The sequence below is a fragment of the Columba livia genome, chromosome 6 (genome assembly GCF_036013475.1).
Source record: "Columba livia isolate bColLiv1 breed racing homer chromosome 6, bColLiv1.pat.W.v2, whole genome shotgun sequence".
NCBI lineage: Eukaryota > Metazoa > Chordata > Aves > Columbiformes > Columbidae > Columba > Columba livia.
In genome coordinates this window covers 33033532-33057605 of record NC_088607.1, presented here as the reverse complement: position 1 = coordinate 33057605, position 24074 = coordinate 33033532, and the positions used below count along the sequence as shown (strand labels likewise).

Here is a 24074-nt window from a genome sequence, read left to right as displayed (position 1 = left end):
GGAGGAGTGGCCACTATGGCAGAGAAGAGGTTGAGGACATGATTAAGACAGGTAGAAAACCCAGGAAGCCATGATTATGTTCATCCTTCTGCTCCCAAAATACTGTTTAATATTGGCAGGATGTCTCCTGATGTCCTGTGCACTCACATGTACCCCCACCCCAGTCTTAATCTCCTCTGGCCTTTTAGAAAGATATCTCTTGGAGGTACCTCACTTCTGAGTTGGAATGAACCTTAGTCCCAGTTTGTGGAGATTTGGGCATGGGTGTGCTGTGAATTGCGATCACCCAGTTCTTCTCTATAAAGTCCAGCCTTGCAACTTGTTATCAAACAGAAAATTAAGGAAAGTCATGTACACTTGAAGAGTTTTAATCCTTTGAAGCTTCAGCCTATGAGTATAGATTTTTTTTTTCCTTCTCTAATGTTGCAGTTAATCTATAGGAAAGTAGACTTGTCTAAATTTTGTTTATGAATCCTTTGTTAGCAGGTGTCTTTAAGATTTTAGCTACATCAGGAAGGTTATATGATTCTGTTTTTGAATGCGTAATGACTCTCCAGTGTGAAGGACTAGATCAACAATGTGAAGGAAATAGAGATGTAGTTCTGAAAGATGACTTGCAGAGGAGATTGAAACTCACAGGCTGGAATGGTAACAATGGTAACAAGAAGCTGTCTCTGACGACAACTTAAAAAGTCATTCAGCTTGTAAGATAGCACTGAATACAATCACAGCACTAAAGGAGAAGACTTTAAAAATTCAGGTTTCCAAAAGTAAAAATTGAAAGCAACAGCAGAAGTGAAATACCTCCATGTCTCGGCTAGGAAGAACTTAAAAACTGTTTGCCTTTATTATACTGCTTAGAGGTGAGTTAGGCAGGACTAGAAGAAACAGTTTGCAGACTGTGGTTATAGATAGTGTGTTAAGTGGAGGAAAGAGGACAGCAAGTTACTATTAAGACAGTAAAATGTTCTTCTCTGATAAGAGTTAAGGCTTTGAAGTAATTGATATAGTACACTAACTTCCCTACTCAAATATTCTAGTCCTCTTATGAAGGTAAAAACACCTGAAAAATGTCTTCCAATATTTGAGTGGATAATCAATGAAGTACATATATATTTCACTAAATTTCTGTAACCTTTCAGGATTCTTGTCTTGATGCCTTTGACGATTTAATTTTTTTTTTTTTTAATTGTTACTGTTTTCTTGTCTACTTGATAAGATTTATTTGGTTGTCTCGTTGCTTAAGGTTAATTGTCTTGGTTATAAGAGCAAATATTGTATTGTTGTCAGAACACAGAAAATTATCATTTTGTAGTTGATAATAATTTATAAAAAATACACTATACTGTCTCTATTTGGTAGGTGAGCTTTTCTCTTGGTTTCCCAATTACTCTTTTAATATTTATCCACAATTCTCTTCATTCCTGTAAGCTGACCAAAGGACAGTGTGAGGTGGTCTGATTGTGTTCCTGCTGTTAGTATGATTAGGCCTTGAGAAAATGTCTCTGGTACAAACAAAATCTGTTGACCGACATCCTCTGGTGTTGTCTGTCACTGTGCTAAAGCTTTGCCGATGTCTTTGTGGTGTCCCTGACAAAAAGGAATTTGTTTGTGAGCCCAGTTCTGGTTGGTTTGTCCTGCTGTCAGGACAATGATGTGGCAACCGAGAGGCACTTGGCCTTTTTCCCTAGGCTGGATTTCAAGGTACAGATATCAAAAGTTCGACACAAATCCCTGCTTTTATTTTAAAGTCCCTTTTCTGTTGGACCTCAAAGAAAAAACAGCTGTTGAAAAAGATGATGTTTATTCAGGCTGTGGGTTTGGGAGGACATCACTTTTCATAGCAGTGTACAAAACAGATTGAATCTCGGTTTGTTGGTGCATCCTTCTAGGTCTGGTCTAGTCTAGGGGTTAGTCCATGGCACCTTGGGAAGATGACTATTTTGGCTCTGCACCTATTGAAGGTAGCTAATGGCATTGTCTTGGTAGAAGTGGGGAAAGCCCTGTGCTTTCAGCATTTCTGTTGATTCCCTGTAGCAATGGTTCAGGTTTGGGCTGTTCCGCTGCAGTGAAACATCACAGAAGCTCATGTCATCATCGTAGCTCTTTGCTCAGGTCCTGGTCATCTCCTTAACTTCCAGTTGTGTGTGTTCAGACTGTTCCAGGAGGACTAAAGTTGTCCTGTTGCCCAGTGAGTGGCTTTACAGCTGTACCTTGTTAGCTTAAGGCTTGAGAGATGTAGATTTGTGTTTGTAGCTAATTCAGATTTTGGGGATGAAGAACAATAGCAAATAACAAATTTTAACTAGAACGTAACCTATCCTTTTCACCACACACTTTAATTCAGCCTCCTGTAGTGCTTGGTGTTCACTAATAACTGGCTAGACAAACTTCATCTTCACCTTATCTAAAATCACAAATGTCTGATCCAAAACCAAAATTACCTCTGTTTTTAAATTGAATATTTATGCTTTCTATGGTATCTATGCTTTTTAACAATTGTTTTCAGAAATTAACATTTAGAAATTTAGATACAGTAAGAAAAGTTGCCTATGTTGTGTAAGGGCAAAGAGAGTTTGAAAGATTTTCTCCCCCCAAGCCTGAAGGACCAGGAAGTTTTTGTGTAATGTGTATGTATTTTATCTAGTTGTTGCTATGATTTAATGGTTCATGCTTTCTTAAAATTATAAGTCACTTCTATTTCTCATTTTGAATGAGTAATTAATTGTATTTTTGGCAACTAAAACATTTTTAAAATGGGCCTACTTGACTTTAGTTTCTTTGGAAGTCCAGTACAGTTATGATTTAATTTCTGTTTTGCGTGTCACTTCATTTTGCTGTGAAGGTCTGAATTTGGAAAAAGATTTGCGAAATAGCTATGTCAAATCGTTTAAATACCTAAGTGATTCAAATAGCTTTTAAAATAGATAATCCACAGGAGTGCAAAATCTTTTTTATCAGGGACAAGTCTTTTTTGAGAAACTAATTCAAAGCACTAAATCACATCCAATAAATACTTTTTTTCATGCAATTCATTTTAGTTCATGTTTTCTCCCTTCACCTTTCTCTTCAGAATATGTATTTTAAATTGAGGGATGAAAGATGCATGCATGCTTTAAATGGTTTTGTTTTTCAAATATGATATCGAGGCATCCAAGTAGGATATTTTATTTATACTCTGTCATCTTCCCTGCAATCTTACTTTGTGCTCCACACGATGTGCTGGTTGCTTAGCAATCCAAGCTACAGACTGCAGCTGCCTGTTGAAATAGTACTGGTATTTTTCTTTAGTTTTGCAGCCGTTCTTCTCTGCTTTTTTTTTCTGCAAAAGCTACTTTATTGTCAGCGTTCAAGCGTGCAGTTCAGAGAATGCAGAACTATGGTTTCAAAATTATCCGTAAACCGTACATATTGATAATTGGTATGTTTATTCCTCCATAATGCATCTTGAGATGACTGTTTCTCTGAGATAAATGTATGTTTGTATTTGAAGGCCTCTCTGTGTTTGTAGGCTTTTTAAATTTTAAAGCTTATATAAGGCACCTACCTTGAAAATTCATGTTTATTGAAGCATGTATTTGGTACATCTGGTCCTGTTCCCTCCTGCACATGGCGTGTATTTGACGTGTCTTCCAGCAAGTCTGTGTCTCCGGTTTATTCAGGAGCCTGTTGAGAGCAGGACTGTCGTCCTCATCCTTCCATGTCTGAAGTGTTTTGAGCAGTGTTGGCCGCAGCGTGTGTGTCTGTCACTGTGTGTCTTGAGCAAGGGTTTTAGTTTTACCTCAGTAATGAAAGTAGTGGTTTTGGAGGGCTTGTCTCTCTATATTTTAGAGGAGTTGTAGCTGGATGCTGGTATGCGGTGGTTTACAGGGAAGAAAGTGTTGGTCCATTCCTGCTGGACAGACCCAGAGCCGTCACACTGCAAAAAGAAAAAGATTTCCAGGCAGTTCTGAAACACCAGAGGCTTAATATCCTTAATATGATCTTTGGTACACTGCAGCTTCCCAGGTTGTAGCTGAGGACTGCTTCTGGGATACTACACCTGTGCCGTTTTCCTTTGAATAACCAGAATTTAAGCCTTTGGAATAATGAGTATGATGTTTCATGGTAGGAGGCTGTTTCAAAGGGAAATTCATCTTTGAGGAGTTGTCCTTTTGACTTCCACAGATCATCCAAAAGTAGCAGGCCTTTCTCTTTCCATTTGAGAGAAAAGGAAATTTTCTGCCATTAAGTTTCTGTTACTGCATGCAAGCTCCACAAATAATCAAAACAGATGTGCAGATTTGAAAATTTGTTCAAAGAATTTCATGGTTTTTCTTTAAGTGCTGAAATAGCATAAAATAACCACCACTATTAGCTTGTCCCATCTTCTAAGGAGCTTTGAGTGTTCTTCCCTGTAAAACATGTATCTGATTCTACAGCTTTTTATTTTATAGTGTTTGAGAGTTTGATGCAGAGCTCTTGCATTTTTGAGACAAGCTATTAAGTGCCATAAGTGGTGGAAGAATTGTAGAAGTTTGGTAGTAACACATACCAGTTTTATCAAGAACATTTTCAGGTCTTCTAAAGACTTCCCATGGCATTGGGGGTGTCTCTACTCACCCTTGCTAAAAACACACACAGTGCATTTAGTATTTCTTTGTTGAAAGTAAATACCTTCATGTTTACAGATGTAAGTCAAATTTCTGTACTTAGGAATGAGTATGTCTGATTGGCAGTAAAAATGCTGGCTGTTTTTAAGAATACATGGAGGCAATAAACCCCATCTTTTAATCGTAAATAATTTTGTAGTTTAAGACCGCCGCTCTATTGCCATTATTCCGGTGGTTGTGGGTGTTTTTATGCTGCATGGACTGATACCAACGTATTTTCAAATACTCTTTGTATTTTTTTTCTGTACTGTTTTGCTTGAAAAGTTTGTAAAATGCAAATGTATATAGCATTTAAGTGTAGAAAGGAAAGGGTGTGATGATTCTTTTATGAGTTCTTTTTAATGTAGAGTCACTATGAAATGCTCATATGAAGGATTGGGGGCATTTTGGTAGCATGGAAAAGCATTGCAAGCCCTTTCTTCAACAAAAAGCCCTACTGCTGTCTTTGGTTGCTATTTCACCACTTTTCCATGCGGAAATGGGTAGCAGTTGTATAACACAGTAATAATTTTACTGTGTTAAGCTGTTTTGCTTTAGAGTAAATTGTGCTTTGATTGCATTTGATTAGTTAAAGATATATTTAGAAAGACTTGACTGCTGGGTAATGCCATTTCCATCAAAGAAACAATCTGTAAAAACCTGAGAAGGCAAGGGTGTTGGGAACAGGATGGGAAGATTAAGTTTTATAAAAACACTCTTATTGGCTCCATTCCCTACGTACTCACAACTCGCTGTAGTTTATACCAGTAAGACACTTGGCAGTCGCATCCATCTCAATAAGTAGTTGGCGAAGTTTGTTGTACTTCATTTTAATTTTCAACTGCACACGATGCTCAGAGAGCCCGGCGGCAGTAAGAGGGCGATTGGAGCCGTGTGGGGTTCCCATCTGCAAAACCTTCCAGCCGCTTCCCGACCCGCATCCCTGCCCGTGCTGCCTTGGTGTGGGATACCCGGGCTCGCAGCAGGCAGCCCTGGGGGCGCGGGCTGCTCGCATTTTCTTCTCTGAAGGCAGATTTTTCTCTCAAAATTGGGAAACTTCATGCACCCTCTTCACTGGGCTGAGAAAATAAGCCATTCTTAAACATCCTGTAAAATTAAAGTGTGCAGGTTGCCGTTAAGGCTGGAGAACATGGGGAGTGATATTTTGGACTTGCATTTGAATTTACCAATTTGGGAATTTTGTCTGGACATCTTGTGATGTAGTTTCTGATTCTCTTAGTTACTATGTATAAATTGGAGGCATCAGACAGGAACTTTTTTTTTCCTCTGATGGTACATTGGGCTTTAAAAGCAGAACCCTCCACCCCTTGTAAAATATTTATTGTCATTGAAGAAAGGTGGTTTTTTTTTTTTAATACTTTAATATTTTTCAAGTAACCTTCTGCTATATTACATAGAGAGTTTACTTTCTTGTATTTACCTGGCCATACATCACAATGTTGGTACATTGACAAGTAGTCTGTGGTATTTGATCACATGCTAAGAGTTTTAGGTCTGCCTTTTAAGTTGTGTAACTCAGACTTTTGAATTCCACAGATAATTTTTAGCACCTGAGTTTTGACTTCTCAACTCTTAATAATGGCATGTAAAGTTAATATGCATTATAGTTGCACAGGGTGTAATAATCTGTCTCTTTGTTTTAATTTAAAAATGTTAGGAATGAAAGCCAGTGTGCTGTGTCCTGGCATTCACCTTTTAAGTTGGTAGCCCAATTTGTGTTGATGAAAGACTATTTGATGTGGTACAAACGTAGAGGTGTGGTTTTTTGCCTCTTTAAATACTTTTTAAGAAAGACTGCTTGATTGTTTTCTAGTAATAAATATTTTGCTAATGATCTTTAGGTGAGAAAGAGGAAACTCTACACTCCTACCGTAGGAGAGAAAAAAGAGCTTGTATTTGTTTAAATACAAATCAGTTGGGTGTATGGATCACTTTAGCACGCCAGGTTGGAAACTTCATAAATAAATGCTATACAGCACTCTGTCTCCTTGTTACTAGACGTTACTTTGCCTTAAAATGGTGCAGGTTTTGAGTGATTCTTGTATTGCCTGGAGCTCTCAGCAGGGCAAACCTGCCCTCAAGTCAACCCTTGGATGGGCAGTGTGGATGCTGCTGTAGTGTGGGGGGGGTTACATGAACTGTGCTTTTTAGCCTTGTAAGTCAAATTTGTTAGAAGTCCACATTGGTTTTTGTGACAGCTTACAGCGTTTCAGAATTTGTTTGGTCAGCTGTACTTATTTGGAGCAGAAGTGACTGGAAAACTCTGGATCACAGCACTGCGTGTAGAGAATTTACCGTGCTTGTTGTGTTTTGGCTTTGAAACAGCAATACTTTGTTGCAATTGTTTGGCTGACTTGGTTGGAAATTAATTTGTTCTCTTGCTTTACTTGGAAAAGCATCCTAAAAGCTTATGCTGTTTCCTGTTGGAAAATAGTAGTGAGTTACAAAATTAGCACATTAATGCCAATTATAAATATAATATCATCCCAGTGGGAATTTTTTGTTTTTATACAAGTGAATGCATATGCAGTGAGAAGACTTGAGCCACTCTGGGAACACAAACTCCTGTATAGCTGACAAGGCAAGGAAGGAAAATTTGGCTGAAAAATCTCAAAATCAACATTCATTCTTAGGGAGGCAAATGTTGTAGAGTTTCTTGCTGTACAGAGTTTCATCAGTAAAGCAATAAGGATTAAATATTTTCAGTCTTTGCGTTCCTTAGGGGGTCTAACTTTGGCTCCACATTTTATTTTGTTGGCATAGGTTGCTGGATTGCTTCCTTTCCTTCTTCTCTCCCCTTCTTATTCTCTTTCATAAACTGTGCTGCTTGGGATACTGCTTTTCTCTGTGTGGTAGATAAGTGTGCAGAGAAATACAAAGCCTCTGTTCTTTAGAGGCTTTACTGTTGCCTTATAAAAATAATAATGGATTTTCTTGATTTAGGTAAAGTATTTCCTAAAAAAAAAAAAAAGAGGGGGTGTGGGGGGTGTGAAGGGTTGAAGGATTGGGCTCTACATTTCATCTGTGTTGTTTCTGCCTTTCAAAAATGAGCTTTGAAAAGCCAGCAGATAGTTAATAGTCTTGGCGTGGAAACGTGAGTGTGGTGGAAGCTGGCAGGAGCAATTCCCAAGGAAGGTTGTGTGTGGATGGTGGTGGAGGAGGAATATGGTGCCCCGGGCAATGGCAGCTGGCTCTGCGCCACACTCCATTCTCCACTTTTCTTGGAACTGCTCCTTTGAAGATCTAATTATACTGTGCCAGGAGACTCTGCAGATAGCTCAGCAATAACTCCCACTGTCGTTGCACTGGATTTTGGGTTATTTGGGGTGCAAAACTTGCACACAAACACTAGATTGTATCGCAGTTACCCACAAGTTTTGGCAAGTGCCCAGGAGACACAGTATGTTTTAATGTGGCAGTTTCTAAACTGTGAACTCTGGTTTAGACTTATCTGTGTTTTTCAAAAACATTTATTCATTTGATTCTCCTTGTTTTTCTTTAATTCACTGCTGTGTGAGGTCTGGTGCTTAACCTCTGTTATAGACTGCCCAAGCAAAATGTTTTTTCGGATATTAAAATGGAATTATTTGACCGGTCTGAAATATGAGTGGAATTTGCAGGAGGAGGACCCAGGAGAAAAGTGCATTTATAAGATGATTTTTGACTGTACAGTCACTGAAAGTTGTCTTTAAATTTTGATCAACTGCAGAAATGAATTTCTCTTTAGAAGAGTTCAAAGTAGCTGTAAATACAAGATACCACTGCTAAGATGATTTGAGATATGATCTGCTTTCCTGCCAGTGCTTTAAAGCATTACTGTGTTTATTCTTAACTCTATTTTGATTGAGAAATTATCCTGCAACTCTAAGTATTTTAAAATGAATGTATAGAAATTAAGTTATTAAAAAGTGCTTTTTAGTGAAAGGTGTCAATTTACACTTTTTTGGTTTTGAGGTTTTACTGCTGTTTACTACACGTTTTATTAGAATAACAGGCAATGGCTGTAATAACGCACTATTGAGGCGAGAGGATAGTTTTATATACAAACTGTTCCTATATGGCTCATTCTAATGCTACCGCAAAGACTAGCAAGTAGTTTCCTGACAGAAATGGGCAGAGGAAAAAGTTAAAAGTAGTGACGCTGATGAACAAGGTGATGGGCAATGACTGCGACCAACCCGGATGATGGAAATGTCAGAGAGTGGCCGCAGGCAGAAATCCCAGATGTGGAGGCGGTGAATCCTGAGGGAAAGCAGAAGGAACAGTATTTATTGCAGCTGACCATCCCACACATGCTCTACCTGGCAATTACGGCCAGGTAAGAAAGAAAACAAGTAGTAAGATGAGATCTGAGGTAAGAGGGGAAGACCAGTTGGCAGTGAATATGGTATTGGCGACAACGAGCAGCACAAGGACAGTTGCGTGTCAGTATTTGGCCAAGGGGACATGGACTGTTTGGTGTCAGTATTTGGCCAAGGGGTGGGTGAGAAGGCGTCGGGTGAGCAGTGACTGATAGCTGTGTTTAGTCAGAGCAGTGAGGAGATGGAACAGTACAATAAATGGATAGACTGAGTGTAGTTTGACAGGAGAAGAAACTACTTTTTATTTGGACAACTTTTAAGTGCAGATGCAGTAATGGGCTGTCATAGAAGAAAGTAATGTAGTAAGCTATTGTCTTGATGTTGTGCTTTAAAGAGGGAACGGAAAAGGAGTGTATAGGAATAAAATAACAGTAATATGGGTTAAAAAAATAGGAGTGGTGATGGGGAGGAGCCTGGGATGGTGAATTTTGATACACGAGTGGAAAGAGGCTTGGTGCAAGTTTAAGTTGTGTACAGAAAGGAGGAGGACAAGATAAGGCTCACTGTGTAGTACATGTTTGGAAAATGTGAGGTAAAAGCTAGACAAGGAAGTATGTTGCAGGCCTAAAATTAACCAAAGTTAAAAAGACAAGAATATTTCCATGACTATGATTTAACTTCTCAGAAGCAGATAGAGGAGGAAACTCCCGTGTCAGAAGTTGCCTTGGGTGCGGCTGAGAGCTGCAGGTCAGGAGGGCAGCAGAGCATCTCTTCCCCTCTCCAGTTTGTGTGACAAGCGGTGAGGTTTTTTAAATAATGCCAGCTGGTGTTTCTTACGAGTTTTCGCATCAGTTGGAAAAGAAACTAATTGATTATGTTGATTTTACTTTTAAATTTAAATAAATTCTGTAATGTGGAAATGTCATGGGTTTAAAAGTGTTTGTGCTTGCTAATGCAGATAGCTTTTGGATAGCTTTTTGGCTCCGAGCTCCCTCCTCCCTTTACAAGAGGAGACAAAAGGTTTGGCAAGTTTAGCTTAGTGATTGCAGCTGAGGGAGAGTGTGGTTGTTGTCTGAGAGTGCATTGGGGAGAACCGTATAACCTACAGGACGGGGATGGCACAAGATCAAATAGTTGCAAGCTTGCTCCAAATTAATGTAGCTGGAAACAGAACTTGTGTGTGTTTGTGTCTTGTGTGGTTTTTGTTTTTGTTTTGTTCTCTCCCTCCAAAGGAGGGGGATTCCAGAAGGACAGAAATGGCAAGAAACTGAGCTGCTTCTGTGAGGTGCTGAGTGTTGGGCTTGCTTGTACTGACAGGGGCTGCAGGCTTGGGATGGTTCTGTTCCAAATGGCTTTTTTTTTTTCTTGAAGTGGTGTTTCTTTGATCAGTTTGTGCCATAGGACAAGTATTTGAACTGAGAATGAGAAGTATTCCTGAAACTCATTTACTGATATGTAAATAACTGTATGTATTACTTGAATTATAATAGTAAATACTTAGCGTTACACTTCTTATTCATGAGATAAGATACCCAATGTTAACTCTGATGTTCGAGAAAACGTAACCCTCCTCTCTTCAGCACAAATGCACTGCCAAGAAAAGTTTGTTCTGTGGTGCAGGAACTGATTGTATAATTTCAATATCATAACAGTAAAATGGGTAATACTAAGCTCTTGCATTTAATTTTAAACCACATGATTTCAAAAGTGCATGTAGATGCACGCATGCTGTGTATGTGTAATAATGCATATCCTTTCTTCTTAAATTTCCCCAGGTATATGTGGAATTTGATGACCTTGAATGGGAAAAGCGAGAATGGGTTAAAGTTTATGAAGATTTTGCAACCTTCTTGGTGGAGTACCAGCTGGTCTGGGCAAAAAGAAAGGACCCAAGCCAGACTCAGGGATCAAAGATCAAACAAATTCAATGGCCTGCACTGGTAAGATACTTAAGCAATTACATTTACTAAACTATTTAATCTCTTCAATTCTGTTCTTCTTAGGAAATGATCTAAGTTACTTAAGTGGTGGTGGAAAGTGGTGAGCGTGGAGGGGGAAGAGGGTGAGAGAAGGGTAAGAACATACTAATAAAGCGCACTTGTGTTGAAAGGGTAGTAGTAATATGATGTGATAAGTCACTCTTCTTATTGTTTGAGTCGGCTTAGAGGACTGCAAAACTAGTCTCTCATAGAACTAATGCCGCTTATCACAGTTAAGTCTGTATTTGTAAGATGCTTTATCAGAGGCACATTTTACTCCTCTGTGGAGGATTGAAACTAAGGTGAAAAATAAACCCTTAAGCTTGTGATCCCTTCTTTGTGGGAGATGAGTGTATCTAGAATTCAGGTCAGAGTTCAGAAAGATGAGAAAAGTGAGCAAAGCTCAATAAATAGGTGATGATTGCTTGCCTGGTTTGTGGGGTGATACTTGTGACTCCCATTCTTTCTAGATTGGTGTTCAAACATTAAAGCTGCTGAGAGAACTGCTAGGAGGTTGTGTCTGGTTTTGACATGCCTTCAGACAGACCTGATGAATACTAAGGATCTGATGAGATAATCGAAGAAGCAATAAACACGTATTCCTTTTTTCTCCAAAGAAACTAGTAGTGCTGTCAAAGTCTTGAGAAGAGTCAAATGGATATGAGATTTCAGGAACCTGCTGTATTGGATGGTTTTGATTTGTGAAGAGCTGGGGAAGATTTCTCACAGGCTGGCAGGTGAAAGGGGGCTCCGGCAAATTTGTCAAAATGGTGAAGAAAAGAAGTCTTAGATATATTTGACATTAAGCTTAGTGTCTGTAACTTGAGTGTCGAGTTTGTATAAATTTGTAGTCATAATGGATTTAGATGATTATATTTTTTTTCCTCCAGACTTCAGCTGTATCTGTGTTTCATTTAAGTATTCCCTTTGTATTCTCATACGTGAGCACTTGATGGACTTCCTGAAATGCTGTCGCATGGTTATTTTTCTGGAGCTGCAGTTGCAACAGTCTTGTTGAATGTCATGAAACAGGCTCTTCAAGACAGCTTAGTGCTGGAAGAGATGCATAAATGGTTTAGGATGAACTTACCTCCTCTTCAGTTAATTTTTCTACTTGACTGGCCTTGTATGTTTGTGCTAATGTGCCACCTTTCTAGACGTACAGCCTGTTTTGTATGTTTGCTTGTACAGGCAAATTATGTGTTTTATGTTAGTATATCCTTGAGCAAGGCCTTTTAGAGAGTCATGTCATTTGCTTTTTAAAGCCACTGATTTCTCCTTGATTGAGATGGGTATTTTAAAATCTTTTAGCAACTTAGAATTTAGTATTAATATCTAAGTACTCTGCTATTTTACATGCTTTTAATCTCGCCCTCTAGGATAGAGATCCTTCTTGGGTTTAGAAGGGATGTTTTTCTAGAAAGTGTTCTAGTCTGGCTGCTGATCCTGTCCCCAGGTTAAAAGTATGTCTTTGCTAACGTGCAAAAATGTTTTAGGCACACTAGACACCTCTCAGCAGAGACTTTACCCAAACTTGTCCTGGTCCAGCAGAAGGCAGAAACACTTTTTTCTTTCATCTCATAAATATTTTTATTATTTTAATGTTTATGTTCTTGAGGTAGCTGATAGGCATGGGAAGGAAGGTTTATAAAAGATCTGCCTCCTGCTTTTACAATTAAAAAATTGGAATCGTATAGTCCAAAGTGAGGCTCAAATAGCTTGTTTGGTCACAGTTTCCAGATGTTACACATGACAAGTTCTCAGCATTTGTACTTGGCCTGCCTACAGATGTTCTAGCAATTGTTCTCTGAGTCAAACCCTCTAGTCATTCATTCCAGAAAAACCCATATTTGAGGTAAAGTACGGATACAGGATATTAACTCTGGTTAGAGGAGATTCCTTACACAGAGCCTTCCCAAAGCTTTGCTCTGTATCAGTAGCTGCAGTGTGCATGCCAGGCCTTGGGGAACAGGGAGGATGCTCAGATTGCTAGAGGACTTTTGGAGTTTTGTTTTTCCTTTGTTTTGTTTTGTTTTGTTAAAACAAGACTTATTTTAAAAAGGAAAGCAATGGGAAAGGTGGTGGCATTTTTGTATTTGCCAAACAGCAATAGTAATATCCACACTTTTATATGAAGTCCTGAGTGTGGATGTAATAATGCATGCTTTTTGGAAAAGCTGAATCTTGCTGTACTTATTAAAGGAAAAGTCTCAGTTTTTCCCATACATACAAACTATATTGAAAAAATCATTTGTGTATTTGGCTGCCTTCATATTAAATACCAGAATAAAAGTTTCTGGTACAACGTTATTTTGGATGCTAATGTATATGTGACAAAGGAATACTTAAGTATATTGTAGCAGTAGTTCTACAGCAGCGGTGTCAAACTCCTTTTCACCGGGGGCCACATCAGCTTCGCGGTTGCCTCCAAAGGGCTGATTGTCATTTTTGGACTGGCTAAATATAGGAATAGTTACATTTCTACAGTCCTAAAATGACATTTGGCCCTCTGAAGGCAACTGTGAGGCTGGTGTGGCCCCCAGTGAAAATGATTTTGACGCCTCTGATCTACAGGATTTTTGGCTTTAGTGGAGTGAATGGAAAGTGTTTGTTTATTTAGATGGTTATCACCTTCTGTTCTTCTCTTCTGTGATCAACGTGCTTTGTACTTACTGTGTGGTATTCAAACCTGATCAAAAGACAAGGTCTGTAATTTCCTGTGGGGCTTTCTTGGGCAGTCATCAGTCTGGTATCCATGTACTTCACAATTACTGATTTCTTTTATTACTCAATTGTGTGCTACAATGTAATCTTCACTTTATAGATTAAATTGCAAGAGTGCCAGCTGGTCCCAGATGTTCGCTGGTTTTAAATGCCTGGAAGTGTATCTGTTCTTGAAAGTACAGTGTCCATTGACCTCATGTAGCTGTGCTTTTAAGATTTGAGGTTTTATGTCAGGTGCTTAGAAAGGGAGGAAATGAGAAGTACTGCCTCTTCCTCCTTGTTTAGAAATCGGGTGACAGAGGAGGGATAGATTATCCCCTGAACTGAGTTTCTCTCACAATAATTTCTTTTAGTAGGACTCCTGCTTCATTCACTCCAAAGGTGAAAAGTTGACTGTAAATGAGCCCCCGTCCTATTGGCAGCAACATGCTTTGTCGTATCAGGGTCACTCTCATGACGATGACCGGATACATGTTTTTGGGCTGCTGTGCAAATCTGTGATAGAGAGAGGGGAAGTGTAGTGCCCCAGCTTCACCATGCTCTAATCAAATGCTTTTCCTTCTTGTGAGGTGGTTTTCTGGGAGGAGGGGAGAACTTTTTGCCTGCCTAGCTGACTGATGTAATTGGAAATCACCCTGCATGTGGGGTATTTAAAAGCACAGAAGAAAAGTCTGTCAAGAAGCCTACAGAAATGGAATGGTAATAAGTGATATCAGCATAAGATGCAGCCCAGATATTGGGGAAGAGAGTGTTTGGTAAACAATGCTTGTCATTTGCTGCAGGTAATGGAGATGCTTTGCAGATGTCAATGAAAAAGAAAACTTCTTGGCCAAAGAGGCAGCGTAGGAAAAAATGAAAATGAGTTTTGAAAACTTAAGTGTACGTAGGGGAAGTGAGTAGTGTGTCTTTCCACATGAAGGAATTAAGAAAAGCAGCCTAAATAAGGTGTTGAAATTGAAGGCATCAGCTGACTTGGGTAAACAAGGGGAGCGTATGTGTCATGAAGATACCAAAATGGGAAGTGATGGGCTCAGCGATGCACAAGGAGAATTATCAGTACTTCAAAAATAGGCAAAATTGATTTTTTTTAATTTCTCAGGAAACAACTTTGAAGTGATTGAGATGATGGGTAAAATTGTTTGATATGTGGTAGGTAAGGAAAGTTGTATTTGAGGGGTAATAAATTAGTCTCCTCACTGTAGAAATAGTTTGGGTACTATGATGTTAGAGATCAGTGATAAAAATCATGCTTACGATACAGTTCAGTCTGAAGTTTTAGGACTATGATGGTTCCCCCTTGACAGCTGGGAGATGGAGAGATGGAAAGGGAGATGGAAATGGGTGTGTGGGCAGGGTGACAAATTGGAGCCAAGGTTTTCATGTGGACAGAACAGAATGCTTCTGTGAGCTGTCAGTTTGAGTTCATTACTAACTCTCTGATTGCATGTAAAATATCTAGAAATAAAGTGTAGAGAGAGAGAAAGAGGGGTCTAAGGACTTGAGGCACTAGGGAAATTTTAGAGAATAGTAGAATAATGTGGAAGAAAAGTTCGAGGTAATAGATTAACTAGGAGAGGACACCATGGTAGAAATTTAGATAGCAGGTCAATTTTTTAACAGTATCAACTTGAAGGCATAGAAAGGTGTGGACTGAGTGACTTTTCTTAATTTTGTTTGGGAAGCTTCAATAAAGTGCTGAAATGAAAATTTATCATTGAAGGTGTACAGGTAGAAATGAAAGAAATAAATTTAAGACAGACATTTTAAGAGGCATGTTCCATCATCTGGGAAAAAAATAAGGGAACAAGGATAATTAAAAATGCAATTAAGATTAAAATAGTTTAAGATGGATAGATTACCATAAGTTTGTACTTTCAGGAGAAGGAACTAGGAGAATCTAAGAGGTTGGAAAGAAGTGTTAGAATTGTAGAAAAGGAAAAGTGAATGCATTGAACAGGAGCACACACGAGAAACTTGTGCACTTGCAACAAGAAAGGAAGAGACTATCGTAGAACAGGGGAATTAAAAGTATTATCTTATTTTGGCCTTTTCCTTTTGGAAGAAACGGGCAGGCTTGTGCAGTGCAGATGTCGAAGGAGGAAACAGTTTGACTCGGTCTGATGCGCTGGGGCTGGTAGCTCTGGCTGGCAGGCAGAGCTGCGTGCCTGGGAAGGTGACACACAGGCATGGGCAATGGATCAGGGGTTTCGCCTGTTCTCATGGGTATGGTTTGTTTGGTAAAGTATGTGTTGCCTGTTATTATACCTATAAATAAAACACTGCTGCCTATGAATTCAGTATGAATTCATATATAATAAATCAGAGGAATACATACTAATTCTCTGTTGGCTTGAACATGGAGACAGCGCTTCACTAGGGTTATGGTACTTACCTTGTCAAACCAACAGATTTGCCTTATGGTCTCAACTAATACAAAGGTCTGCAATAAATGTATCGCTCCCAGTTTCAGTGCTGGCATATGGCAAGAACTGGTTCTCCTGCAGTTGTGTAATTCTGAGGAGTAAATATATATATGTGAACTAAAATATGTTTCATGAGGAAATCCCGGATTTGCTTGTCTCCCAACATAGGGTGGCTGCAGGAGCAATTTAATTTCCCTCCTTGCCCCCCCCCCCCAACCCCCTCCAAAAAAAAAAAGGCGTATGTCTGTTTGCCTCTTTTTCTTGGAACAAGTGAAGTCATTGCTAAACCAGTGGCTTGAGAACAGTCTTTCCTGGGACTCTGTCCAGGGCTCTGCAAGAACACAGAGCTTTAGCCAGGCTTATAACAAAACCAGGGACAAAGAGTGGATCTTCTTTGGCAATGACTAACTCTTTTCCACTGTGAGAATCTGGAGCTGATTCATCGCGGCCAGTGGCAGCAGCACCTGTGGGCCTTCAGTCTGACTGTCGTGCTAATGAGGAGGTCGAACAGCAGAACAATGAGATGAGGCTTGTTCTGGGTGGTCATGGATGCGCTTGTTCTGGTTAGATGTAAATGAGCACATACGTTCACGTGCTGACTGCACGTTGGAGTACTTGGTAATGAAGTATGAGAGTAGAATTGTTTGTGGACACATGGAAGATGGACTTTCCTCTGACTTTATGTAGCTGTTCCCTTCTCCCTCCCTGCCCCTCTGTCCCAGCTGTCAGTTGCAGAATCCTTTTCCTTGACCGCATTCTGCTTCAGCTGGCTTGATTGTGCTGGATTATAAAGCAAATATGTATAAAGTGCTAGTTTATTGGCATTTGTGTCACGATTAAAGAAGAAAGTGTACAGAATGAACAACAGGCTTCTATAGAGCTTCCAGAGATTCTTGAGACAAATTGAATTCTTTATTTTTGGCACGATGATGGAAAGTAGAGCAGGTCCCTTGTTCATTCCTGTTTATACCGTGATGCATTACCATTTTTTTTCACTTTCAAGGATTTGTTTTCTTCCTTGTGTTGATGGTCTAATTTTAGCATTTCTGTGGAAGTTTCATATGTTGGTCCCATGGATCAGATTGATCCCTTTCAAAGTCAAGAGTTTCTGTAGATGCTCCTAATGTTCCCCCTGCATATTCAGTTACTTCACTGCAGCCTGTTCTCCTCCCTCTGCACAATGAAAAATAGAGGTGTACACTGCCAGATACTGTGATCAAATCCTCAGCAGACAGTCAAAATACTCTTAACAGTAAAAAGAAATAGGTTCAAAATGGATTATTTTGTATATGGAAAGCAAGGCAGAGAGAAGACTTGGTCTCCTGAGTCCTACAAATAAGTAAAAACTTTGAGGGTTTTTCAGATTTGAGGGGAGGAAGTGCTGTAGCTTCCAGGGAAAACAATCGAAAACTAATAGTGGATTTTTTCCAGCTTCTTCATTCCCTACATCAGAATTCTAGTGCTTGCATACCTTGCTAATCTGGGGTAAAGATGAGATATATACAACAGAGGAGAAAACGCTTGGAAACTGTCAGCTTCTTGGAAAAGATTTAAGACGCTTTAGAGCTTGGGGAGGAGAAAATTTAAGTAACTGACTCAGCAGAGCATAAATGACCTGATTTTTGCTGCATTGTGAAAGACAGTAACATGCAGAAACAGCACTTGGAGATGGTTCAAAGATTACTTTGCTGGAGAGTACGTTACTGTAATATTCCCACAGAACATAAATGTCTCAAGCAGTACCACATCCCGCCTGTGTACTTTGGCACTTGCTTTTTTTAAGCTGCTGCTTACTGGGAGCCCCTGGTCTCCACACACGCAGCCTTCTGAGCAGAGGCCGTTACCTTCCCAGGACATGCCCCAGATGAACAGCAGTGAACTGAAATCTGTCTCCCCAGCTGCTCTGTTGTGAAATCTGGGTGTTGTCCTGTGGCTTCCCGCTCTGGAAATGAGAGGTGGAGGAGAAAACTCACTGCAGTGCTGACTTGGATGTGGCCCTGGTACTTTCTGTGCACTTTACACTGCTGCATTGTTTGTTCAAACGATGGGGTTTTTTGTCTCAAGGTGTTGGCTAATGGCAAGCTTGGGCTCAGTTTTTGTGTTCTACTTTTTTCTTGTTAAACTTGCACTTCTAAGCAATAGAGACCCTTTTTATTCAAAAGGATGTAGTTTTGTAAGAGCATGCTTCTGTGTATAACATACAGAAACTATTTAAGTGCTAAGCTAAAAATTGTTTTTAATGTCAATTTCATTTACAAGAATGCTAGAATTCCAAACGCAGAGTATTTTCTAGAGTTTAGCCTTAAAATAACATTAAGCACAAGAGCACAAGTCATTTTGATCATATGGAGCTGGGATTTGCCGTTTTGGCAGCTCCTCTAGAGAAAGCTGCTTTGGTATGTCATAGCATCCTGGAGTTCTCTGTACTTCAGGTTCTTTCCGGCTGGCAAAACACTTCTCCTTGTTCTCCAAGGATGATGCAAATCAAAAAACTGGATACTGTTTAGCATCCTTCAGCTGTAACATCAAGCAGTGCTCCCAGGTGAATGTGCTCCTGTCACTTGCACCTGTTCAAAGACAGTGCTGGTAATAATCTGCATGTGTTTCTGTAAAAGATAGACATAAAGCTTCTTGAAGTTCCCATATTCAGGCTAGGCAGTTTGGGTAGCAGAGCAGGCACAGTTGCAGGGAGCTCAGTGCAGGATAACCACATGCATAATGATTTTACAAGTGGTGCTGAAACCAGCATTGCCATGGTTATACCGCTGCTGATACCCCAGTCAGGTAGCTCCAAGTTAGCGTAGGTGTATCAAACTGCTTTCACACATCCAGCTTCCACGTTGACCGACTCCGCAGCTTTATCATGTACAAAAGCAAAGAGCTGCGTGCTGAGTCCTCTGGAATTGACTTGGAAGTCCTGAAGTATTTATTTTTTTAATATTTCCCCACCATAGCATTTGTGAGACCAAATTGTCCTTTTATACAAATCACTTTGTAGCTCTTCATATTGTCTGAACTTCTTCAGTGAATTAGAAAGATCAGCTCAACTTTGGCTATAGTGGTGAGCAGAATATAGGCGTGTTGATGGTTGTTTCAGCACGGTATTCTGAAAATTCAACTTCCAGATCTTGGGCTTTGGAAGAATGACTGAATTTCTGCGGTGCCTTTTGTGTATGTCCACCAGTCTGTTCACTCAGTCTGTTTATATAAATTGTAACTTACACAAATTATAAATATATAAATTTTATATATGTGCGGGTTTGTATTTATAAGTGTGTGTATATAGAGATATACACACATATATAATATTTTTCTCTCTGTATTAAAAATGTTTTAAAAATTCTCCTGACCTGTACCTGTGGAGAGGCTGTACAGCGAGAGAAGGGTGTCAGCGTGGGACTTGTCCTCCATCCCAATGGTGGCTGCCCAGAATGAGGGGGGTTGTGCCAGAAGACTCCCAGCCACAAGCAACTGCTCGGTGTTTTTCTTGTGATGGTGGGGAGGAGCAGCTGGGCTTTACACCTGTCAAATCCACTCTGCAGCTAATTTTGAAAGCCACCCACTGTTAAAATCTCCACTGCTGCTTCTGTGTGTTAATGACTTGTCAGCTGTGCAATACTGAAGCACTGTGCTCTTCATGCTGACTTGAGTAAAATGAGTTATGGAAGATGTAGCCAGAGTTTTATGAGTTTCTTGTTCTCCTTTCCTAGAATTCCTGCAGCTTCTTCTGGGTTTCATTGTGAAACCAATGATGTGCTGTGTGAAGTCTCAATATCCACTTTAAACACGTGCGGTGAGTCGACCCAGGGTGGATGCCAGGTGCCCACCAAAGCTGCTCTATTGCTCCCCTCCTCAGCTTGAAGGGGAGAGAAAATACAACAGAAGGCTCATGGGTCGAGATAAGGGCAGGGAGAGATGACTCACCAGTTACTGTAAGGGGCAAAACAGACCCGACTTGAGGAATTAGTTTAATTCATCACGAGTCACGTCAGAGCAGGGTAATTAGAAATATAAGCTAAATCTTCAAGCACGTTCCCCCCACCTCTCTCTTCTTCTCTGGCTTAAGTTTACTCCTGTTTTCTCTACTTCCTCCCCACCAGCTGCACAGGGGGACAGGACACTTTTGCTTCTAAGGTCTCCTTTTCCGTGCCGTGACTCCACCGAGCATTTTTGTCATGTCATGATTGCTTTGCAGTATTTTAGCTTCTCTTCCGTCAGCCACAGAACTGGCATCTATGAAACAGTATTATATTGATTTCTGGGAATTTCTTGTAGCACTTTATTCTTTTTACAGCAGTAGCAGCAGGTCTTGTCACTGGGTGTGATCTTTCACAATTTTGAATAAGTGGAATAAGTCATGGTGGGGGATCTTGTGTTGCTGGATTCAAAAAGAGAGTTGATGTGTGGATTTGGGAGAAGATGCAAGGGAAGAATTTTTAGTCCTTCGAGCTCTTGTGGTGTGGGGAAGGATGTTAATATGTGGGATCACAAGGAAACTGAGTTGAAAAAAGGATAGTTTCTTTACCTCATGGGGTGAATGTGTTGCTCGTGTCAATGGTTAGGCTGTTGGTAGGAAAAGGTTGTCTCCTTTATGTAATTTTGACGGAGCCTGGAAAAAAAAATAATCCCCTTTGCAACCCAGAATTGGAGCTCAGTAGCGCTACGGTAGCGATTTTTGAAGTGCTTTTGCTTTGCAAACAGGTTAAAAATGAAACAAAAACTTCCTTTCAGCTAATTCTGTTAGGGATGTGGTTTCAGAATGGGTTTAACTAACCTCTCACTGATGCTCAAAGGGACGGTGCTGCTACCTCCCCTTTTGGTACTTTGTCTTAAAGCCCCTCAGTTTCGTCTAGATCTGCAAGCTCTGTCTGCTGAGGTGTGTACACCCTCACGGCCACCCCACCCTTACACAAACATACTCATGTGCTGTAGTTTACACTAAGCTCTTGTAAACTAAGCAGGGATACATGTGTGAATGAAGTGCTGTTGTTTATTACTGTGTTATGCATTGTCTGTGCTTCAATAGTATTGATCACTTCTGTTTTCTTATGTATTTTTATTTCATTACGTCATTCTGGGCTCTGCATTAGAAAAGGATTTTTAAATGAAATCTCGGTAGTTAGTTGCTACTGTTAACAGAAACTTCTTTTGCTGGCAGATGTTGCAGGCCTTCAGTTACACTAAAACAGGCGGAATCAAGTACTAGAAGCAAAAAGTTGTCTTTTTTTTTTTCCTCTTTGTCATATATGCGAAAGCATTCTAAGTGAGGTCTGCATGATACATTTATCATGAGCAGTCTGGTTTCGGATACGGCAGTTTCTTGAGGACCACAAAAAGTAAAATTTGCCCAGCAATCTCATATACTGCTTAATTTGTTCTAGCAATGATTTAGTGTTGTACATCTGGTATGTTTACTTTTAAAATTTATATTAACTTCTAAGAAGAAAACTGATCATAGGAAAGAAGTTCAAGTACAGCCTGTCAGCTTCAGGTATTTAACCCGTGTGAGGCGGCTAGCTGGGACAGAATCCGTATTTTGTATGTTTTGCATCCTAGAATTTCTGGTAACTTCATTTTTTGACAAAGCGATTATCATTATTTTCTGAAACAAACTTTTAAGTAAAAACCAGTATGTTCTCTTTTCCTGGCTTCACTGTCATAGCAGCAGCCTCCTGAAGTACTCACCAGTTCCTTCGGGTGCGTGTTTGTGTGGGAACACGTGTTACTTTCTGAACTTCATGTTGCGGCGTTCACGTGGGCACAGATTTCATCCGCCTTCTGAAGCCCTTCTCAGATTGGGTGGCTCTGCCTGCGCCCCAGCTGGGCAGGAGGAACGGGAACCTTGGGTGCCCGCAGGTCGTGCCGCTCGTGGCAGGAAGAACTGTGACACGATTAGGCACTAACCATGGGCTGGTTGGAATTGTGAGGGATATTGGTAGGAGAAGGATAGAGGAGGCTGCTGAAGGCACAGGTTTGTTCCTTCTGCTGAGCAGGTGTGTGGTTTTCTTTTTCTTTCAAAAAAAGAAGAACAAGGTGGTTGTTATTTTGCATGCCACATCCAGGTGCCTGCAATGGGTTCAAAATTCATTCACGCTGTGAGTACACAGAGGCCAGGGCTGGGAGCACATTGTTTTACCGCTTCCGTTCTCGTACCCTTGGTTTAACATCCTTCCAGCTGCTGGCCAGGCCAGGAAGTTGAGTCAAGGGCCAGAAATGGCAAATACACTTTCAGTGGCTTCGTAAAAGAAAAAAGCAAAATCTTAAACTGAAGATGTTTATGTTTCTCTTCACAATGTGTGTCCTGTTAGGATGATGTCAGTCTTATATGACGAACAAGACTGAAACTGTTTAGTTTTGTTAAATTCGTCAGATATTGAGAAACAACTGCTTTGTCACATCTGTGGTTTTACAACATTTCTGCTTTTCTACCCTCTGCTGCGTGGAATATTCACATAAATGGGGGAAGGACAAGGTTTTTATGTGTGTGTGGTTTCTCGTGTTTGTTTTCTCCTATCTTATCTGCTCTTCCTTGCAGTAAAGTTTGAGGTTACTTCAACAGTAGTTATTGGTACTTCTCTTAGATATTTCATCGTAGTATACATTGCATGTTTAAAGCATTATTACAGAAAATAATACCAGAAAGTGTATCAGTGTTAAGAACTGTAACTTTAGGGCTATATAAAGTCTTTAGGAACCAAAACAATTTCAGAAAAATATTCATTAGACAGACTTTGTAAGCAATTGAAATAGTCTGCTATTGATTAGGAAATGGGTCTTTGCTTGAAAATAATATCCTTTTGCAGTAATTAATATTTTACTAGAGAAACATGACTGACCTCATCTAACCCTGAGTAAGTCTGTCGTCTTATTTACAGACAGGTGAAATATTAATGCAGCTAACGATACAGTGTTTATTTTTGGTCTCCTGACTGTCATAGGCTCCACACCAGTCATGGGTAGGAACAAGTATTTTATTAAGCTTTTTGGTCTTTTATTAGCTACTTTTGTGTTCCATTTTGGTTGCTTTATGGAACAGACTTGGTCCATTAGTTAAGCAATTGTTAGAAATTTGTATGAAGCCTCTCAATATTCAATTTTTGAACAGAACTGTTTAAGAAAAAAAATTAACTATTCTTATGTATAATGCATCATTCTGAAAAACCCTTGACTGAATATTTTAATTTGAAATTTTTCATCAATTTTGAGTCTAACGTATTGGGTAAGTACCTAATTTCTTTTAATAAATTATGCAGAATTATATTTCTGTGCATGGATTTAGTTTCAGATGCTTTGAAAAATTCTTATATGTTTCATTGAAGGGCTTTGCTGGGATTTTAAATGCATGTACTGAATTGCTACAAACTATATTAGTACCATCACAACAGGAATAAAATACTGGTTTTTGGGGGCTCACCAAATGGATGCTTTTGTAATCACTGAGACTTTTAGCTGAATCCTAAAATGAGCCGAATAGCATTTCTTACCACTGGCTGATGAATTTAGATATTTTGAAATTATAATAATAAAGCTGTGTATTAATATGAATACAACCAAAATCCATTTATGTGCTTTATAGGAATTTGTTTATATCAATAATGTGTTAAGAGCATAACTGGCTTCTTAGAGAACAGTGTTCCTGTGCATTTGGGTGGAATAGACTCTATGTGTTCGAGTGAGGCTGTGTTACCAAGCTAAAGCCTGTTGGGTTTGGTTCTAGTATTTCTACTTGTCCGGGTAGGGTTTTGCTTACTTTTACTATTGTAAATTACAATGCTTGTAGTACTCTAAGTATTCTAAATTATTGCTTTCAAATTTAAAACCAACTTCTTTTTCACATCATGATTATCTAAAGTACTACAGGAATGCCAGGGTGTATCTTTGTTGGTTTCAGAAAGGAAAGCTTGAAGATGCCCCCAAACATATTCCCTTTGAGGAATCTCGTTAGCAGTGGATTGTACGTGGTTGTTGTGTGTACACAAAGAGGTCTTCACACCT

At 39.6% G+C, this 24074-nt stretch overlaps 1 protein-coding gene across 7 annotated transcripts in view; it reads left to right on the top strand.

Moving 5' to 3' along the window:
* The window catches only part of JMJD1C (jumonji domain containing 1C), a 161381-nt gene that overhangs the window by 40850 nt on the left and 96457 nt on the right, over positions 1 to 24074 (top strand). For all 7 annotated transcript variants that reach the window (XM_065068580.1, XM_065068576.1, XM_065068578.1 and 4 more), the window contains one exon: positions 10729 to 10893. In XM_065068580.1, coding sequence (XP_064924652.1) covers positions 10729 to 10893 — 165 coding nt within the window. Of the gene's footprint in view, positions 1 to 10728; positions 10894 to 24074 lie in introns of those variants that run through there.